The 20,732-nt window shown below is 46.7% G+C and overlaps 1 protein-coding gene and 1 long non-coding RNA gene across 3 annotated transcripts in view; one reads left to right on the forward strand and one right to left on the reverse strand.

The window, feature by feature from the left end:
• bbs9 (Bardet-Biedl syndrome 9) overlaps window positions 1-20,732 on the reverse strand; it is an 852,590-nt gene that overhangs the window by 120,419 nt on the left and 711,439 nt on the right. The window contains exon 22 of one of the 2 annotated variants that reach the window (XM_070889191.1): window positions 7,077-7,413. The exons of the other annotated variant lie outside the window; for it this stretch is intronic. Coding sequence (XP_070745292.1) covers window positions 7,229-7,413 — 185 coding nt within the window. The 3' untranslated portion in view covers window positions 7,077-7,228. Of the gene's footprint in view, window positions 1-7,076; window positions 7,414-20,732 lie in introns of those variants that run through there. 2 annotated transcript variants of the gene reach the window in all.
• On the forward strand, window positions 5,625-7,445 carry LOC139272994 (uncharacterized). The gene is made up of 3 exons (XR_011594992.1): window positions 5,625-5,766; window positions 5,908-5,987; window positions 7,229-7,445. It is a non-coding gene; the product is annotated as an uncharacterized lncRNA (long non-coding RNA).

Genomic DNA, 20,732 nt, shown 5'->3' on the forward strand with positions numbered 1-20,732 from the left:
GAATCCAAAACGGAGGTGATCCGTCGCGCGCCCAGGCCCGGCAACACATCGGAGTTGCGTTCATTTCTGCGACTCTTGAACTATTTCGGGAACTTTCTGCCGAACTTAAGCACATTATTGGAGCCGCTACACGTGCTCCTGCGTAAGGGTTGCGATTGGTTTTGGGGGGACTGTCAGGAACGGGCTTTCAATCGGGCGCGGAACCTGCTTTGTTCTAATAAGCTGTTGACTCTGTACAATCCCTGTAAGAAATTAGTTTTGACATGTGATGCATCATCCTATGGGGTTGGATGCGTGTTGCAGCAGAGTAATGATGAGGGCCAACTCCAACCTTTGGCTTATGCCTCCAGGTCACTCTCCCAAGCAGAATGGGGATATGGGATGGTTGAAAAGGAAGCACTCGCATGTGTCTACGGGGTGAAAAAGATGCACCAGTACCTTTTTGGCAGAAGGTTCAAGTTAGAAACGGACCACAAGCCGTTAACATCCCTGTTGTCAGACAGCAAAGCTGTCAATGCCAATGAGTCAGTTCGCATACAGCGATGGGCTCTCACGCTGACTGCATATGATTACACCATACATCACCGGCCAGGCACCAAAAGTTGCGCTGACGCGCTCAGCAGGCTTCCACTGGCCACCACTGAGGGGGCAGCGGAGCAAAGCGCTGAGGTGGTCATGGCCGTTGAAGCCTTTGACAGCGCAGGCTCCCCCATCACAGCCCGCCAGATCAAAATCTGGACCAACAGAGATCCCCTCCTATCCTTGATTTAGAAATGTGTCCTGACTGGCGATTGGGCGCCCGCACATGGAGCATGCCCCGAGGAGGTCAGACCGTTTCACAGACGGATGGATGAGCTCTCCATCCAAGCCGACTGCCTAATATGGGGCAGCCGGGTAGTCATGTCCCAGAAGGGAAGGGAAGCATTCATCAGAGAACTCCATAGCGAGCAGCCAGGCATCATGCTAATGAAGGCCATTGCCCGGACACATGTATGGTGGCCGGGAATTGACTCAGATCTGAAACACTGTGTTCGCAGGTGCACAACGTGTGCCCAGCTGGGCAATGCCCCCAGGAATGCCCCAATCAGCCCATGGCCCTGGCCCACCAGGCTATGGCCACGTATTCACGTGGACTACGCGGGCCCGTTCATGGGAAAAATGTTCCTCGCTGTTGTTGATGCGTACTCAAAATGGATCGAGTGCATCATTTTGAATTCGTGCACGACATCCATCACTGTGGTGAGTCTGCATGCAGTCTTTGCGACCCACGGCTTGCCGGACATCCTGGTTAGCGACAACAGCCCGTGTTTCACTAGCTATGAATTCCGGGAGTTCATGTCGGGTAATGGCAGCAAACATGTCAGGACGGCAACGTTCAAGCCGGCTTCCAATGGCCAGACGGAACGTGCGGTCGAAATCATAAAACAGGGCATGCTTCGGATTCAAGGACCCTCCCTTCAATGCCGCTTATTGCGCCTCCTGTTGGCCTATAGGTCCCGACCGCATTCCCTCACGGGAGTCCCGCCCACGGAACTACTCATGAAACGTACACTTAAAACTCGGCTGTCTCTCATTCATCCTGTCCTGTCAGAAATTGTTGAGGGCAAGCGCCAGTCCCAAAATAAGTGCCATGACTGTAACTCAAAGGGGAGATGTATAGAAATCGATGACCCTGTATTTGTTCTTAATCACACTTTGGGGCCCAAGTGGCTTGAGGGTACTGTAATTGGCAAAGAGGGGAATAGAGTCATAGTGGTCAGACTTAACAATGGACAGATATGCTGCAAGCATCTGAACCAAGTAAAAAAAAGGTTCAGCATGGACACTGAGGAACCTGAGGAAGATCATGAGATGTTGCCCAAACCACCGCCAGTGAACGAACAACAAGAACATTCAGCAGCATGCACAATCCCTGCGGCCAGCCCGGACAAGCCGGAATCACCACAGGTGACAGAGACACATGCCAAGGCTCAACAATCAGAGCCCCAACTGCGGCGCTCCACGAGAGAGCGTCGACCGCCTGAAAGACTTAATCTTTGACGATAAGACGTTGAGGGGGAGGTGATGTCATATATGTAACCTTCATGTAACTGTAACCTTCATAACAACACTGCATACTGTATACACCTAAGAAATGCACACCTTGACCACAGGGGGTGAACTTGTGGGAGACACTCCTCACCTGGTCATCCAGGTATATAAAGGAAGGTCCCACGCAGGGTCATCACTTCTTGGTCCTGTGAATAAAGGTTCAGGTCACAGAGTGACCTTGTCTGCAGAATGTGCCTCGTGTGAATTTATAGTAGTGTGCAAGAACATTACACCTGGGTGAGGAGTTTAATTTATTTTCAAATTGCCAATGGCAAAGATGAACTTATGTCCCCATTGTGCAGTTAATCACAGGCACAATAACTTTGGAGGAGAACATTTCTAAATTTTGTAGCTGATTTCCTGAATTGCTGCTTATGGTAAGTACGATAACAGGCTGAGTGTTACCCCGTGTAATACACAAGGTATCATTCTGTTGATATGGTGGAACTGGGTCCCTTTTAAAGCCACAAAGTCTAAATGTTGTTCATTGAATGCAGGGACCTAGTATGCACCTTAAGGCTGAAGAACCCAATACACAGCTTCTCACAGCAAACCTTCAAGCACAGAGAAAGCTCTTAAAATAATCTTTTTACGATGTGCACCCTGCTACAACACCCTGTACAACTGAATCCCAAAGAACACATCTTAGCAAAGGCCTTCTGAATTAAATAATACACATCAGCGTGTAACATGTTGAGTACAGCAAGATAAATGAGCTGCTGGATTATGGGTGCATTCTGGGTTAGTTGGTGACAGTGGGCTGTGGAGGGAAGCTGATGGTGTTTACGCCCTGTCCTAAATTTCACATTCCTACATGCTGTTACATATTAAGTATTTCTGCGCAGCCTGTATTTTGAAAAGAAATGTGGCCACAAAACATCTGCTAAAGCACTTACTTTGTTGTGCCTCATGTAGAAGAATACTAAGGATCTAAACTTCAGCTGCCTCATACAGAACTAGGTCAGGTATAGAATAACAAATAGTTTGAGGAGTCAACCTTTGTTTCATGTTTCAACTTTTTCTGTTGGCATCATCTAATTAGTAATGAGCAGTGTGCCTAAAGGAAAATGTAAACCAATTTGTATATATAGATGGATATATTTTAAATCAAAGTTGCATATACCAACATGAAAAATCTTGGCTGGATATTTTGCTGGCTAGAGATTACAGAATTGCTAACTATTGTAATTACCATTGGTAATCTTGGTGTAATACTGGATCCTGAGCTGACCATTTACCCTCACATCCTGTCCATTGTGAAGGTCACGCACTTTCACCTCTACAAGCCTGCTCTGCCCCTACTCAAACTCCTCTACCACTGAAATGTGCCATTGTTATATCCAGACTTGACCCCTCCAATACTCTCCTTGCTAGCCTCCTGTTCTCTCCCCATAACTCGTACCTTGTCCACCACACTCGTTCTCAGGGACTTTCACTGACTCCCCATCCTTCAATGCATTACATTTAAAATGCTTTCGTTAGCGATAAACCCTTCCATGGTCTCCCCACACCACCACACCCCCCCACCTCCCCCATCTCAACAGTCTTCAGCAGCCTTATAAGCCCTTTCTAATGCTCCACTCCCCTGATTCACACTTTCCATACATCCAATGACTGCATCCCACTACTAGTGGTAGAGCTGTCAATCACTTTCTGGAACTATCTCTGGAGTTCACCAGGTGTCCAGCCCAATATTTATCCCTCGATCAACACCTACAAACAGATTATTTGGTCATTTATTTCATTGCTGTTTGTTGGAGCATGCTGTGAGCAAATTGGCTGCCACATTTACTACATTACAACAGTGACTACACTTCAAAAGTACTTCATTTGCTGTAAAGCACTTTGGGGCATCCTAAGGTTGTTAAAGGTGCTATAGAAATGCAAATTCTTTCTTTTATTTTTTACTCACTAGTTTGTTTGAATTTTGTGGGCCTAAAGGTTTGGAAAGGTCTGCTCTTAGTGCTGCTGCCTAAATGATGGATAAACCCTAAATGAGAACACCAAGATCTATGCGTAAATCAATGGGAACACTGATGGGCTGCAAGGCTCCAACAGCTGCACCCAAGTGACCCATGAAGTCAAATAGCTTGGACACTCCTGGGCTAAGCACTAATATTGGCAGGCTGTTTCACACAAACTATCACAGCTGAGACCAACCCTGTTCTCACCAGACATCAACAAACAAGCCCTTTCCAACAGGAGTCACTGGGTAGGAATCAGGAACCAGAACACCGGCTGTGTTTTTTTTCAGCTCTCAATTCAATTGGCTGCCACAGTTCCTACATTGCCACAGTGACCACACTTCAAAAGTACTTAATTGGCTGTAAGTGATTTGGACATCCTGAGGTTGTGAAAGGTGCTGTATGAATGCAAATCTTTCTTTCATGGGCACTAGGACCAATTGAAACATCCTATCGCAGCCACAATTGAGAATCAAACTTTGTCCTCCCTGGTATGTGTGGCATTGTACGAAGCCAGGCTGTGCCTATACCCAACAGGTGAGGGGAGAAACTAGCAAGTTCAAAACCTCATTCAAGTATTATCATGGAAAGGTCGAACTGAAGCAGAAGCTGCAAAAATGCTTTCTACAAAACAGTGGCTTAAGGCCAATCATTTTTGCTGTGGTGCAAAAGTGGATGTGGTTCTCAAGTATCTCACCCTCAAGAATCAGCAGCGACAGTTTCGCAGTCAGTAAACAAACGCTGAAAAAAGAGCTCCAGGAATTAAAGTGAAATTCTTTCAAAACACAAAGCTGAATATTTCAGGACAAATACGAGAAAGTCACGATGGAAATGGAAAATGGTTTGGTGCCGTTTATTATACATTTCTGCAATCCTTCACCAAGACTGGTTTGTTGGAGCTGCGTGCCCATAAGAGAATCGCTTGTCAGCAGCACAGCCTCCCTAATCTCCCAGTTCCAATCTGACCTTTTTGTTAAAGTAATTGGTAAGAATCCACTTAAAATCTATCAGCTAGCACTGATAAAAAAAAACACACAAGCAGTAGAATTCGCCTTTAAACTCCAAGCCCTTCACTGACAAAGAAGGGACAACATCCATGGAAAGATCAAAACAGGATGGCACAGTACTCCTCCCCCTCCCTTCACTCCTATCTGCTCATGATCCTGATATCTCCCACTTCCTTTGCAATACATTATCAGGGGTTGAAAATAGACATTGTTGTAACAAGAACATTTACTACTTGGAAAAATATTGACACTCCCTTTTCTAATCTATGGGGTGTTTGTATAGATGTGCAATAGTTAAGGAGCATTCCTTCCTGGCTGTGTTAGAAATAAACAAAAAAATTCTCGACTGCACAATAGGCTCCACTTATCAAGGTTCCCTGAAGGGCCTTGGAGAAAACATTGCAATTAGTTTGTTGGGAAAAAAAATATTCAAGCAGATTTATTGCAGATCACCACGAATTCACAATCCATCCAGCTAACTGCCATCTCGTCAGCCCTTTCCACCATTCACATGAGTGGTGTGTGAAACACAATCTTCGGGAAGCTCTTTTCGAGCAGCGTGCCTAGTGTGATACTACACAAACTACTGCTCCCACTCCACTGTTCTCAAAATGATAAGCCACAACCCCACACCCCCCGCCATTGTTTGTTAAATGAACTTGCATACATTGACACACAAAGATCATCAAGGTGGGCACAGACAGGTAACTATTTACAGATATTTTCCGTTATTATTTTGTTACTTTAGGCTATGAGCATCCAAAACTTTTGCGTGTGACGTTTCAATTTGAGCTCCTATTAATTTCAGGTTGCTGACACTAACAGATCTTGGTGTTCTGATTTAGGATTCATGCACCAACGACGCAGTGCTAAAATCATCCAGTTCCAAACCTCCAGGCACAAACAATTCAAACAGGTCAAACAAGTGAGTAAGAAGTATTAGATTTTTTAATTCATTCCTTGGTTGTTCAGAGTTCAAGGACTTCAAGGGTTAAGTTACGAGGAGAGATTATACAAATTAGGGGTGTATTCCCCAGAATTTAGAAGGTTAAGGGGTGGTCTGATTGAAGTTTTCAAGATATTCAGGAGAATAGATAGAGTAGAGAGAAAGTATTTCCCATTGTTGGGGATTCTACGACGAGAAGGCAATCTAAAATTAGAGCGAGACCTTTCAGGAGTGAAATTAAGAAACACTTCTACACACGAAGGGTGGTAGAAGTTTGGAACTCTCTTCTGCAAACGACAATTGATGCTAGATCAATTGTTAAATTTTAAATCTGAGATTGATAGCTTTTTGTTAGCCACAGGTATTAAGGGATGTGGGAAAAAGGCAAGTATATGAAGTTAGGTCGCAGATCAGCCATGATTTCATTGAATGGCGGAACAGGCTTGCGGGCTGAATGGCCTACTCCTGTTCCTATGTTCCTACGTGGGGGTTGTTTGCAAAGCCAGCATTTATTGAGAAGATGGTGGTCTTTTTGAACTGCTGCAGTCCGTGTGGTGAAGCAGTCAGTGTGGTGAAGGTGCTCCCATAGTGCCTTCACCACACTGGTGCCTTGACCCTGTGGCGGTATTTCTGGGAGTCGTGGGCTGCGGTTTGCTCCCCACTGCAGGACATACTCAGATCAATGAAGATCAAACCCGAGCCCAAGGAAGGAATTTGAAAAAAATATCAACTCATTTTGTTTCTACTCGCTAAAGCCAGCTGTTATCTCTTACATTGTGGAATTTGGAAAAGTTTTTAAAAAAAGGACATTTTGAAACTGAATCAAAAGTGATCCAAATTAGTCAAGTACTCAAGTCCCACTGTGAAATGGTTTAAAATCAGGTAACTTTGGAAAATATATTCAGCTCACTGTTCATCCCATTACTCATCACACAAACTTAATCAGAAATCATACAAATAATCTACTTCTGTGCGGACGCTGTTAACTTTTGCAACACATACCCAGCAATAAAGATCACGATGCCTGAATTCCAAACCAACTTTATGAACTTGAAAATACATTCCTCTATCTGAAGTTCTTAACTTTAACCTTACTGATTTGTACTTGTGCCAGGTGGCACGAAAAAGTGTTTTGGAAGTCATGTAGAGAACAACAGATGTCTGGCAGGATGTTACAGATAAAGTGCCTTCTTTTTAACTTTGGTTTTGCTTCTATCCAGTCACACCAAGTCTCTGCTGCAACCTTGAACCCAGCGAGTTACCAAACAGGTGAAATGAGCTCGAGCCACTTCCTCTGCACCATGAAGGGCCTTCCTGGAAGGGCTGAGAATCAATGTATGTCTATAAAAGAGACTACAGATCAAGAAAAGGAAATGTTGGAAATCCACAGCGAGTCCATCAGTGTCTGTAAAGAAAATAAATGATTTAAATTTCTAATCTCTGTATGTCCCTCCCCATCTCTGTAACCTATAATCCTCAGAGATCTCTGCACTTCCCCGATTTTAATCTCTCCAACATTGTTGGCCGGGCCTTCAGCTGCCTGGGCCCTAAGCTCTGGAATTCCCTCCCTAAAACTCTCTGCCTTTCTCTCCTCCTTCAAGGCATTCCTTACAATACAAGACTAGACTTCAAAAGTACTTCATTGGCTGTAAAGCGCTTTGGGACATCCTGAGTTCGTTAAGGTGCTATATAAATACAAGTCTTTCTTTCCTTAAAACCTACGTCTTTTACCAAGCTTTTGGTCACCTGTTCTAATATTTCCTTATGTGACTCGGTGTCAAATTTTATTTGATAATGCTCCTCTGAAGTGCCTTGGGATGTTTTACTTTGTTAAAGGTGCTATATAAATGTAAGTTGTTGTTGTTAATCTTTCGTCAAAGGGCCTTCATCTGACAGTCCTGACAAGGTCCACACATTAAACATTAATGTTAATGTTAATGGACGGCTTGCTGTATTTTTAAATCCAGGAATGTGACAATGTTTACTGGCCAATCCTGTCTCTTCCACGGAACCAACTTGTGGGGTGGGTGATCCTATAGACCCCCCACCTCTCCCCGACTGGACCCTCGGTTCTCCTGAGTCTAAATGTATCTCAGTGCAGGGTTTGGAGAGCTGTTCCTGACTGATTAGGAGTGCAAGCGATATTTATCAACTCTCACGTCTGGTGGCTGCCCTTGCTAATACACAGGAGTCCCTGTGGATTGTTTAGCACTGTGCCAGCACCATAGCTGCTACCGAAGCAAAACAGGCAGCCCCCAAGGCTATGTTTTACTATCTTGAATTGTAGGAAGTAACTGAAGAAAAGCAATAAAAAAGTTGAATGTAAAATCTTAATATAGGAACAGTAAAGATAAGAATGATAAAGGTAAAATATGTGTAATGGTAAAACATTAACAGTTGTGGGCAGCATATTTACTCAGCAAAAACATGGCCCTGACTACAGCCCTGTGCTATAAAAAAAAGACACTTGCATTTATATAGCACCTTTAACATCCCAAAATAATTTACAGCCAATGAAGTACTTTTGAAGTGTAGTCACTGTTGTAATGTAGGAAATGCAGCAGTTATTTGCGGACAGCAAGATCCCACAAACAGAAATGTGATAATGACCAGATAATCTGTTTTAATTATGTTGATTGAGGGATAAATATTGGCCCAGTACACCAGAGATAATTCACCCGCTCTTCTTCCAAATAGTGCCATGGGACCTTTTACATCCACCTGAGAGGGCAGACTCAATTTAATGTCTCATCTGAAAAATGGCACTGCCGATAGCGCAGCACTCCGCTGAAGTATCAGCAGGGTTATATGCTCAAATCCCGAAGTGGGGAGATAATGTATGACCTTGATTTACCACTGAGTTAAGACTGAAACTACGTGCTGACTTGGTTGTATCTGGGTTGTTTGAGTTCTCAGTATAGAGCATCTGCACCTTAAGCACAGGATCTCGGCTGAGACTCCAGGGCAGCGCTGAGGGAATGTTGCACTGTCGTAGGGACAGTACAGAGGGAGCGCTGCACTGTCATAGGGGCAGTACTGAGGGAGTGCTGCACTGTTGGAGGGGCACTGCTGAGGGAATGCTGCAGTGTTGGATAAGGGCAACGGGTAAAATTGGGAGAGCAGAAGAAAATAAAAGGATGGCGATGGAGCGGGAAGTGCCTGTTGTTATTTTCAATGCTCTACTCTTGCCTCACGAACACTGCAAAGTAACCCCAGGTGAGTTATCGAGTGGAATTGTCAGCTCTACCTTGCTCGTTTGTTTTTCGATCTTAACCTATCTCATATTTAAGGAGGGTATGTGAACGATTCAAGGGCGTTCCTTATTGTATATTCAAAGCATTCCAGACAAAGCAAAGCTAAGAATTGTGTATTCCACATTGACTCACTCGTGCAGGGTCCCAGTTCCCTGTCTCAGTTCTTTCAGTGAAGCCTTTACTTATCACTTGATTTTAACTTTTTCTCTCACTGAGTTACTATCTCTTTGTAAAAATAATTTAAAAAACCTGTTTCCTGCATAAGAGAATTTCCATGACAACAGAAAGACAATTGGTAATGCTATAAGTTATATTATGTGTGATTTGGCCAGAATGAAGACTTTCTTCTGTCTGTTGAAAGAGTGAATAGCTATGATGATGTTCAAGGGAACTAGCATTTCATCCCACTCAATGCTCCAACCTGATTACGCTCAACGCTCCCTTGCTCCTGCTCCATGCCTCTCCCTGATCCCCAGAGCTGATTTCAGACGCAACTGTTAGCATGATTTTGCTGAGTGAAGTCGTCACCATGGAGTCAGTCTGATCAGTCTGCCACCCTCCCACCCACCCCCTACTATTCCTGGCTCTGGCATCCATTTTGCATCACACCTCTGGGATGTTTTGCGACTTTAAAGGTGCTGTAGAAATGTTTGTTGGCCTTGTTGCTCGTTCCCCAGCTGGGCCAGCATTTGACGACATAACAGCAGTGTTGACACTTCAAAACTAATTCATTGGCTGTGGAGTATTCTGGGATGCCCCATGAAAAAGTTAAACATAAATTCTTAGCTGGAAGTATTTTCTCTCCCTAATTAACATTGTAATCCATGTTTACATCGTCAGCAGCAAGTTAAATGCATTGTTAGTAATAGAAGGTGCTGCTGATGTGTACTTATGTTTTAGTCATTTATTTCATTCCTGCTTGTGGGAGCTTGCTGTGCACGAATTGGCTGCCGCGTTTCCTAAATTACAACAGTGACTACACTTTAAAAGTATTTCAGATATATTGGGGTCAAAATTCAATTGTAGACACCGCCTGTTACCGCGCGTGGGAGGCGGCAAAGGCCTACCTTCGTTGGTAAGCGGTGTCGACGCCTCATCCGACATTCAGTCTTTGGCAGAGGCGCCAAGAAGCAACGCTGCACTGGCTGATGCCACCCGCACGATGAAGTCACCAGCGTACAACGCCTCTTTGATGCCTTTGTCGCGACATTTGCTTTGTACGGCTGCCGTACAAACAGGCGACCAAGAAAAAGTGGTCGGTAAAGAGCGGATCTCGGGCGGAATCGCACAGAAAGGAAGGTAAGTTTTTCTCCTTATTTATTTCGGCATGTTTTCATTAATTTTTATAGTGTTCCGAACACAGATTAAGCTGCACACAGGGAGATTAAAGTAACAGTGACCTCAGTCTTTAATAAGACACTCCAGAGTGAGGAACAGGCCTTCGGAGCCGACTTATATACAGTGCTCCCAAGGGATGCTGGGATCACTTGGGACTTCAGGGGATGAGATCCCTGGTGGTGGAACATGGGTGTGCATGCTTTACAGGTACACAACATCACTCCCCCGCCAAAGTCAAAGTGAAAACTATTTACAAGGTGAGGCGGCCGGGAGCCTTTCTTTCCCTGTTGGACCGCCTCGGTACAAATGTCTGTTTTGGTGTTTTGGCTGTGCCCTCGCTGGGCTGGCGCGTTGTTGGCCCTGCAGGGCTGCTGGGTGAGCCTGGCCTTGCTGGGCTGTTGGGCGTAATGGGTTCGATTTCCTGGTCTGGGGTGGTGTCGTTGATCCTTTGGATGTGTGTTGTGGGCTCGAAAAAGGTGGTGTCTGCTGTGGGTTGTTCAGGGCAGTCTGTGAACTGCAGCCTCGTTTGGTCCAGGTGCTTTCTGCAAATTTGTCCATTGTCTAGTTTGACTAAAAACACCCTATTCCCTTCTTTAGCTATCACCGTGCCCACGATCCACTTGGGACCATGTCCATAGTTTAGCACATATACAGGGGTCATTCAGATCAATTTCCCGTGACACAGTGGTGCGACCATCGTTTACATTTTGTTGCTGCCGCCTGCTCCCTACCTGATCATGCAGGTTGGGGTGAACCAGCGAGAGTCTGGTTTTAAGTGTCCTTTTCATGAATAGCTCAGCCAGGGGCACCCCTGTGAGTGAGTGGGGTCTCATGCGGTAGCTGAGCAGTACTCGGGACAGGTGGGTTTGCAGTGAGCCTTCTGTGACTCATTTAAGGCTCTGTTTGATGGTTTGTACTGCCCACTCTGCCTGCCCATTGGAGGCTGGTTTAAACGGGGCCGAGGTGACATGTTTGATCCCATTGCGGGTCATGAATTCTTTAAATTCGGCACTGGTGAAACATGGCCTGTTGTCACTGACCAGTATGTCAGGCAGACCGTGGGTGGCAAACATGGCCCTCAGGCTTTCAATGGTGGCGGTGGCGGTGCTTCCCGACATTATTTCACATTCAATCCATTTTGTAAAAGCATCCACCACCACCAGGAACATTTTACTGAGAAACGGGCCCGCATAGTCGACAAGGATCCTTGACCATGGTCTGGAGGACCAGGACCACAAACTTAGTGGTGCCTCTCTGGGCGCGTTGCTCAACTGAGCACATACGCTGCATTGCCGTACACAGGACTCGAAGTCAGAGTCGATACCGGGCCATCACACATGGGATCTGGCAATCGCTTTCATCATTACTGTACCCGGGTGTGTGCTGTGGAGATCCGAGATGAACGTCTCCCTGCCCTTTTTTGGTAGCACTACGCGGTTACCCCACAACAGGCAGTCTGCCTGAATGGACAGCTCGTCCTTTCGCCGCTGGAACGGCTTGATTGGCTCTTGCATTTCAACGGGGATGCTGACCCAGCTACCATGCAATACATAGTTTTTTACTCGGGATAGCAGAGGATCTTGGCTGGTCCAAGTCCTAATCTGGCTGGCCGTGACAGGTGATTTATCATTTTCAAACGCTTCCATGACCATCAACAAGTCTGCGGGCTGCGCCACCATCAACAAGTTTGCAGGCTGCGCCATTTCCACCCCCGTGATGGGCAATGGTAGCCGACTGAGAGAATCCGCACAGTTCTCGGTGCCTGGCCTGTGGCGGATGGTATAGTTATATGCTGATAGCGCGAGTGCCCACCTTTGTATGCGGGCTGAGGCATTAGTATTTATCCCCTTGTTTTCAGCGAACAGGGATGTGAGGGACTTGTGATCAGTTTCCAGCTCAAATTTGAGGTCAACCAGGTACTGATGCATTTTCTTTACCTCGAATACACACGCTAATGCCTCTTTCTCAATCATGCTGAAGGCTCTCTCGGCCTTAGACAAGCTCCTGGAAGCATAGGCGAAAAGTTGCAACTTCCCCGCAATGTTAGCTTGTTGTAATACACACAAGACTCCATATGATGACACGTCACATGCGAGCACAAGTCTTTTACACAGGTTATACAATACAAGCAGCTTGTTGGAGCGTAAAATGTTTCTGGCTTTCTCAAAAGCAATTACTTGGTTTTTTCCCCATACCCAGTTCTCACCTTTGCGCAATAACACATGTAGGGGCTCCAAAAGGGTGCTTAATCCCGGTAGGAAGTTACCAAAATAGTTGAGGAGTCCCAGGACGACCGCAGCTCCATGACGTTCTGTGGCTTGGGCGCGTTCCTGATAGCCTCTGTCTTGGCGTCTGTGGGCCGAATGCCGTCCGCCGCGATCTTTCTCCCCAAAAACTCCACTTCTGTTGCCATGAAAACGCATTTCGACCTCTTCAGCCGCAGCCCTACATGATCCAGTCGCTGGAAGACCTCTCCAGGTTTTGTAGGTGCTCGGCGGTGTCCCGACCCGTGACCAATATGTCGTCCTGAAAGACCACCGTGTGTGGTAACGACTTGAGTAGGCTCTCCATGTTTCTCTGGAAGATCGCTGCAGTCGACCGAATTCCAAACGGGCATCTGTTGTAGATGAACAGTCCCTTATGCGTGTTGATGTAGGTGAGGCTCTTCGAAGACTCCTCCAGCTACTGCGTCATGTCGGCCGAAGTCAGGTTGAGCTTGGTGAACGTCTTGCCTCCTGCCAGTGTCACAAATAGGTCGTCTGCCTTAGGTTGCGGGTATTGGTCCTAGAAACATAGAAACATAGAAAATAGGTGCAGGAGTAGGCCATTCGGCCCTTCTAGCCTGCACCGCCATTCAATGAGTTCATGGCTGAACATGCAACTTCAGTACCCCATTCCTGCTTTCTCACCATACCCCTTGATCCCCCTAGTAGTAAGGACTTCATCCAACTCCTTTTTGAATATATTTAGTGAATTGGCCTCAACAACTTTCTGTGGTAGAGAATTCCACAGGTTCACCACTCTCTGGGTGAAGAAATTCCTCCTCATCTCGGTCCTAAATGGCTTCCCCCTTATCCTTAGACTGTGTCCCCTGGTTCTGGACTTCCCCAACATTGGGAACATTCTTCCTGCATCTAACCTGTCTAACCCCATCAGAATTTTAAACGTTTCTATGAGGTCCCCTCTCATTCTTCTGAACTCCAGTGAATACAAGCCCAGTTGATCCAGTCTTTCTTGATAGGTCAGTCCCGCCATCCCGGGAATCAGTCTGGTGAACCTTCGCTGCACTCCCTCAATAGCAAGAATGTCCTTCCTCAGGTTAGGAGACCAAAACTGTACACAATACTCCAGGTGTGGCCTCACCAAGGCCCTGTACAATTGTAGCAACACCTCCCTGCCCTTGTACTCAAATCCCCTCGCTATGAAGGCCAACATGCCATTTGCTTTCTTAACCGCCTGCTGTACCTGCATGCCAACCTTCAATGACTGATGTACCATGACACCCAGGTCTCTTTGCACCTGCTCTTTTCCTAATCTGTCACCATTCAGATAATAGTCTGTCTCTCTGTTTTTACCACCAAAGTGGATAACCTCACATTTATCCACATTATACTTCATCTGCCATGCATTTGCCCACTCACCTAACCTATCCAAGTCGCTCTGCAGCCTCATAGAATCCTCCTTGCAGCTCACACTGCCACCCAACTTAGTGTCATCCGCAAATTTGGAGATACTACATTTAATCCCCTCGTCTAAATCATTAATGTACAGTGTAAACAGCTGGGGCCCCAGCACAGAACCTTGCGGTACCCCACTAGTCACTGCCTGCCATTCTGAAAAGTCCCCATTTACTCCTACTCTTTGCTTCCTGTCTGACAACCAGTTCTCAGTCCATGTCAGCACACTACCCCCAATCCCATGTGCTTTAACTTTGCACATTAATCTCTTGTGTGGGACCTTGTCGAAAGCCTTCTGAAAGTCCAAATATACCACATCAACTGGTTCTCCCTTGTCCACTCTACTGGAAACATCCTCAAAAAATTCCAGAAGATTTGTCAAGCATGATTTCCCTTTCACAAATCCATGCTGACTTGGACCTATCATATTACCTCTTTCCAAATGCACTGCTATGACATCCTTAATAATTGATTCCATCATTTTACCCACTACCGATGTCAGGCTGACCGGTCTGTAATTCCCTGTTTTCTCTCTCCCTCCTTTTTTAAAAAGTGGGGTTACATTGGCTACCCTCCACTCCATAGGAACTGATCCAGAGTCAATGGAATGTTGGAAAATGACTGTCAATGCATCCACTATTTCCAAGGCCACCTCCTTAAGTACTCTGGGATGCAGTCCATCAGGCCCTGGGGATTTATCGGCCTTCAATCCCATCAATTTCCCCAACACAATTTCCCGACTAATAAGGATTTCCCTCAGTTCCTCCTCCTTACTAGACCCTCCGACCCCTTTTATATCCGGAAGGTTGTTTGTGTCCTCCTCAGTGAATACCGAACCAAAGTACTTGTTCAATTGGTCCGCCATTTCTTTGTTCCCCGTTATGACTTCCCCTGATTCTGACTGCAGGGGACCTACGTTTGTCTTTACTAACCTTTTTCTCTTTACATATCTATAGAAACTTTTGCAATCCGTCTTAATGTTCCCTGCAAGCTTCTTCTCGTACTCCATTTTCCCTGCCCTAATCAAACCCTTTGTCCTCCTCTGCTGAGTTCTAAATTTCTCCCAGTCCCCGGGTTCTCTGCTATTTCTGGCCAATTTGTATGCCACTTCCTTGGCTTTAATGCTATCCCTGATTTCCCTTGATAGCCACGGTTGAGCCACCTTCCCTTTTTTATTTTTACGCCAGACAGGAATGTACAATTGTTGTAGTTCATCCATGCGGTCTCTAAATGTCTGCCATTGCCCATCCACAGTCAACCCCTTCAGTATCATTCGCCAATCTATCCTAGCCAATTCACGCCTCATACCTTCAAAGTTACCCTTCTTTAAGTTCTGGACCATGGTCTCTGAATTAACTGTTTCATTCTCCATCCTAATGCAGAATTCTACCATATTATGGTCACTCTTCCCCAAGGGGCCTCGCACAACGAGATTGCTAATTAATCCTCTCTCATTACACAACACCCAGTCTAAGATGGCCTCCCCCCTAGTTGGTTCCTCGACATATTGGTCTAAAAAACCATCCCTTATGCACTCCAGGAAATCCTCCTCTACCGTATTGCTTCCAGTTTGATTAACCCAATCTATGTGCATATTAAAGTCACCCATTATAACTGCTGCACCTTTATTGCACGCACCCCTAATTTCATGTTTGATGCCCTCCCCAACATCACTACTACTGTTTGGAGGTCTGTACACAACTCCCACTAACGTTTTTTGTCCTTTGGTATTCTGCAGCTCTACCCATATAGATTCCACATCATCCAAGCTGATGTCCTTCCGAACTATTGCCTTAATTTGTTCCTTAACCAGCAATGCTACCCCACCTTCTTTTCCTTTTATTCTATCTTTCCTGAATGTTGAATACCCCTGGATGTTGAGTTCCCAGCCCTGATCATCCTGGAGCCACGTCTCCGTAATCCCAATCACATCATATTTGTTAACATCTATTTGCACAGTTAATTCATCCACTTTATTGCGGATACTCCTTGCATTAAGGCACAAAGCCTTCAGGCTTGTTCTTTTAACACGCTTTGTCCTTTTAGAATTTTGCTGTACAGTGGCCCTTTTTGTTCTTTGCCTTGGGTTTCTCTGCCCTCCACTTTTCCTCATCTCCTTTCTGTCTTTTGCTTTTGCCTCCTTTTTGTTTCTCTCTGTCTCCCTGCATTGGTTCCCATCCCCCTGCCATATCAGTTTAAATCCTCCCCAACAGCACTAGCAAACACTCCCCCTAGGACATTGGTTCCGGTCCTGCCCAGGTGCAGACCGTCCGGTTTGTACTGGTCCCACCTCCCCCAGAACCGGTTCCAATGCCCCAGGAATTTGAATCCCTCCCTGTTGCACCACTGCTCAAGCCACGTATTCATCTGCACTATCCTGCGATTCCTACTCTGACTAGCACGTAGCACTGGTAGCAATCCCGAGATTACTACTTTTGAGGTCCTACTTTTTAATTTAGCTCCTAGCTCCTTAAATTCGTTTCGTAGGACCTCATCCATTTTTTTACCTATGTCGTTGGTACCTATGTGCACCACGACAACTGGCTGTTCTCCCTCGCTTTTTAGAATGTCCTGCACCCGCTCCGAGACATCCTTGACTCTTGCACCAGGGAGGCAACATACCATCCTGGAGTCTCGGTTGCGGCCGCAGAAACGCCTATCTATTCCCCTCACCATTGAATCCCCAATCACTATTGCTCTCCCACTCTTTTTCCTGCCCTCCTGTGCAGCAGAGCCAGCCATGGTGCCATGAACTTGGCTGCTGCTGCCCTCCCCTGATGAGTCATCCCCCTCAACAGTACCCAAAGCAGTGTATCTGTTTTGCAGGGGGTTGACCACAGGGGACTCCTGCACTACCTTCCTTGCACTGCTCTTCCTGTAGGTCTTCCATTCCCTATCTGGCTGTGGACCCTTTCCCTGCGGTACGACCAACTCGCTACACGTGATACTCACGTCATTCTCAGCATCGTGGATGCTCCAGAGTGAATCCACCCTCAGCTCCAACTCCGCAACGCGGTCTGTCAGGAGCTGGAGGTGGATACACTTATCGCACACGTAATCGTCAGGGACACCGGAAGTGTCCCTGAGTTCCCACATGGTACAGGAGGAGCATAACACCCGACCGAGCTCTCCTGCCATGACTTAACCCTTATATACACTTAAATTGGCAACAACAATGTTAAAAGTTACTCACTGATATAGAAGAGAAAAAAGAAAAACTACTCACCAATCACCAGCCAATCACTTACTCTCTTGGCTGTGACGTCACCTTTTGATTTCTTTCTACTTCTTTTTTGCCTTCTCCCTGTAGCTGCACAAGTACGCCTTTTATAGGCCTCTCCACGCACCTCCTCTACGCTGGCCCCGGACTCCCTGCTGTGCCTTTTATAGGCCTCTCCACGCACCTCCTCGACGCTGCTCCCGACTGCCGCCGACGCTGGGCCCCGGACTCCCTGCTGTGCCTTTTATAGGCCTCTCCACACACCTCCTCGACACTGCTCCCGACTGCCGCCGACACTGGGCCCCGGACTCCCTGCTGTGCCTTTTATAGGCCTCTCCACGCACCTCCTCGACGCTGCTCCCGACTGCCGCCGACTCTGGGCCCCGGACTCCCTGCTGTGCCTTTTATAGGCCTCACCAACTGACCTCCTCGACGCTGCTCCCGACTGCCGCCAACGCTGGGCCCCGGACTCCCTGCTGTGCCTTTTATAGGCCGCTCCACGCACTTCCTCGACACTGCTCCCGACTGCCGCCGACGCTGGGCCCCGGACTCCCTGCTGTGCCTTTTATAGGCCGCTCCACGCGCCTCCTCGACGCTGCTCCCGACTGCCACCGTCCTGTAGCGAGAAACGATTAATAGTTACTTTATAATCGCCGCAAATCCTGACCGTGCCATCACTTTTGAGTACTGGAACAATCGGGCTGGCCCACTCGCTGAATTCCACTGGGGAGATGATGCCCCCGCATTGCAGCCTGTCCAGCTCGATTTCCACTCTCTCCCTCATCATGTGAGGTACCGCTCGTGCCTTGTGGTGAATGGTCGTGCCTCTGGGACCATGTGGATCCGCACCTTCGCCCCGGAAAAGTTTCCAATGCCTGGCTCAAAAAGGGAAGGAAATTTGTTAAGAACCTGGGTACATGAGGCCTCATCGACATGTGATAGCGCTCGGATGTCATCCCAGTTCCAGCTGATTTTGCCCAGCCAACTCCTTCCAAGCAGTGTGGGGCCATTGCCCGGGACAATCTAGAGTGGCAGTTCGTGCACCGTGCCCTCGTAGGTGACCTTGACCATGGCGCTGCCTAGGACAGTGATAAGCTCTTTGGTGTATGTTCTCAGTTTCGCATGGATGGGGCTCAGGGCTAGTCTGAATGCCTTGTTGCACCACAGTCTCTCAAACATCTTTTTACTCATGATGGATTGGCTAGCGCCAGTGTCCAGTTCCATGGCTACGGGTAAGCCATTCAATTTTACGTTTAGCATTATAGGTGGACATTTCATCGAAAATCTGTGCACCCCATGTACTTCAGCATCTGCCTCTTCTCTCTGAGACTCGAAATTGCTTTGATCCACCATGGACCGATCTTCCTCTGCCACGTGGTGGTTAGCAGGTTTTGCAGAGCTTGCAGCTCGTTTGCAAGCTCGTTGGAGGTGCCCCATTGTTCCACAGCTCTTGCAAACATACCCTTTGAAGCGGCATGAATAGGCTGAATGGAAGCCTTCACAATGCCAACAATGTGTGAATTGCCTTGCATTCCTTTGTTTGGGACTCTGAGTCATCTGGGTCACCTGAGGCCTGATGGCAGTTACAGACCCGTGGGTTCTGCCCTGTACATTTCTGCTCGCAAACACAGTTCCAGTTAATTTATGAACATTGCTAGCACTTGTGTGCTAGGAAATTTGTTTGGTGTTATCACTGGTGGACATAAACGCCTGTGCTATCGCAATGGCCTTACTGAGGGTCGGTGTCTCTACAGTCAAAGGTTTTCATAGGATGGTCCCGTGGCCAATGCCCAGTACAGAAAAGTCTCTGAGCATTTGCTCCAGGTAGCCATCAAACTCATATTGGCCGATAAATCCCTGGGGCCTGATAGTCTGCATCCCAGAGTACTTAAGGAAGTGGCCCTAGAAATAGTGGATGCATTGGTGATCATTTTCTAATAGTCTATCGACTCTGGATCAGTTCCTATGGACTGGAGGGTAGCTAATGTAACACCACTTTTTAAAAAAGGAGGGAGAGAAAACGGGTAATTATAGACCAGTTAGCTTGACATCAGTAGTGGGGAAAATGTTGGAATCAATCATTAAGGATGAAATAGCAGCGCATTTGGAAGACAGTGACAGGATTGGACCAAGTCAGCATGGATTTATGAAAGGGAAATCGTGCTTGACGAATCTTCTGGAATTTTTTGAGGATGTAACTAGCAGAGTGAACAAGGGAGAACAAGTGGATGTGGTGTATTTGGACTTTCAAAATGCTTTTGACAAGGTCCCGCACAAGAGATTGGTGTGCAAAATCAAAGCGCATGGTATTGGGGGTAATGTACTGACCTGGATAGAGAACTGGTTGGCAGACAGGAAGCAGAGAATCGGGTTAAACGGGTCCTTTTCAGAAAGGCAGGCAGTGACTAGTGGAGTGCCGCAGGGCTCAGTGCTGGGACCCCAGCTCTTTACAATATACATTAACAATTTAGATGAAGGAATTGAGTGTAATTTCTCCAGTATGCAGATGACACTAAACTGGGTGGCGGTGTGAGCTGCGAGGAGGACGCTAAGAGGCTGCAGGGTGACTTGAATAGGTTAGGTGAGTGGGGAAATGCATGGCAGATGCAGTATAATGTGGATAAATGTGAGGTTATCCATTTTGGGGGAAAAAACACAAAGGCAGAATATTATCTGGATGGCGGCAGATTAGGAAAAGGGGAGGTGTAACGAGACCTGGATGTCATGGTTCATCAGTCACTGAAAGTGGGCATGCAGGTACAGCAGGCGATGAAGAAGGCCAATGGTATGTTGGCCTTCATAGCTAGGGGATTTGAGAATAAGAGCAGGGAGGTCTTACTGCAGTTGTATAGGGCCTTAGTGAGGCCTCACCTGGAATATTGTGTTCAGTTTTTGTCTCCTAATCTGAGGAAGGACATTCTTGCTTTTGAGGGAGTGCAGCGAAGGTTCACCAGACTGATTCCAGGGATGGCTGGACTGTCATATGTGGAGAGACTGGATCAACTGGGCCTTTATTCACTGGAGTTTAGAAGGATGAGAGGGGATCTCATAGAAACATATAAGATTCTGACGGGACTGGACAGGTTAGATGCGGGAAGAATGTTCCCGATGTTGCAGAAGTCCAAAACCAGGGGACATAGTCTTAGGATAAGGGGTAGGCCATTTAGGACTGAGATGAGGAGAAACTTCTTCACTCAGAGAGATGTTAACCTCTGGAATTCCCTGCCGCAGAGAG

The sequence above is a fragment of the Pristiophorus japonicus genome, chromosome 1 (assembly GCF_044704955.1).
Source record: "Pristiophorus japonicus isolate sPriJap1 chromosome 1, sPriJap1.hap1, whole genome shotgun sequence".
Lineage (NCBI taxonomy): Eukaryota > Metazoa > Chordata > Chondrichthyes > Pristiophoridae > Pristiophorus > Pristiophorus japonicus.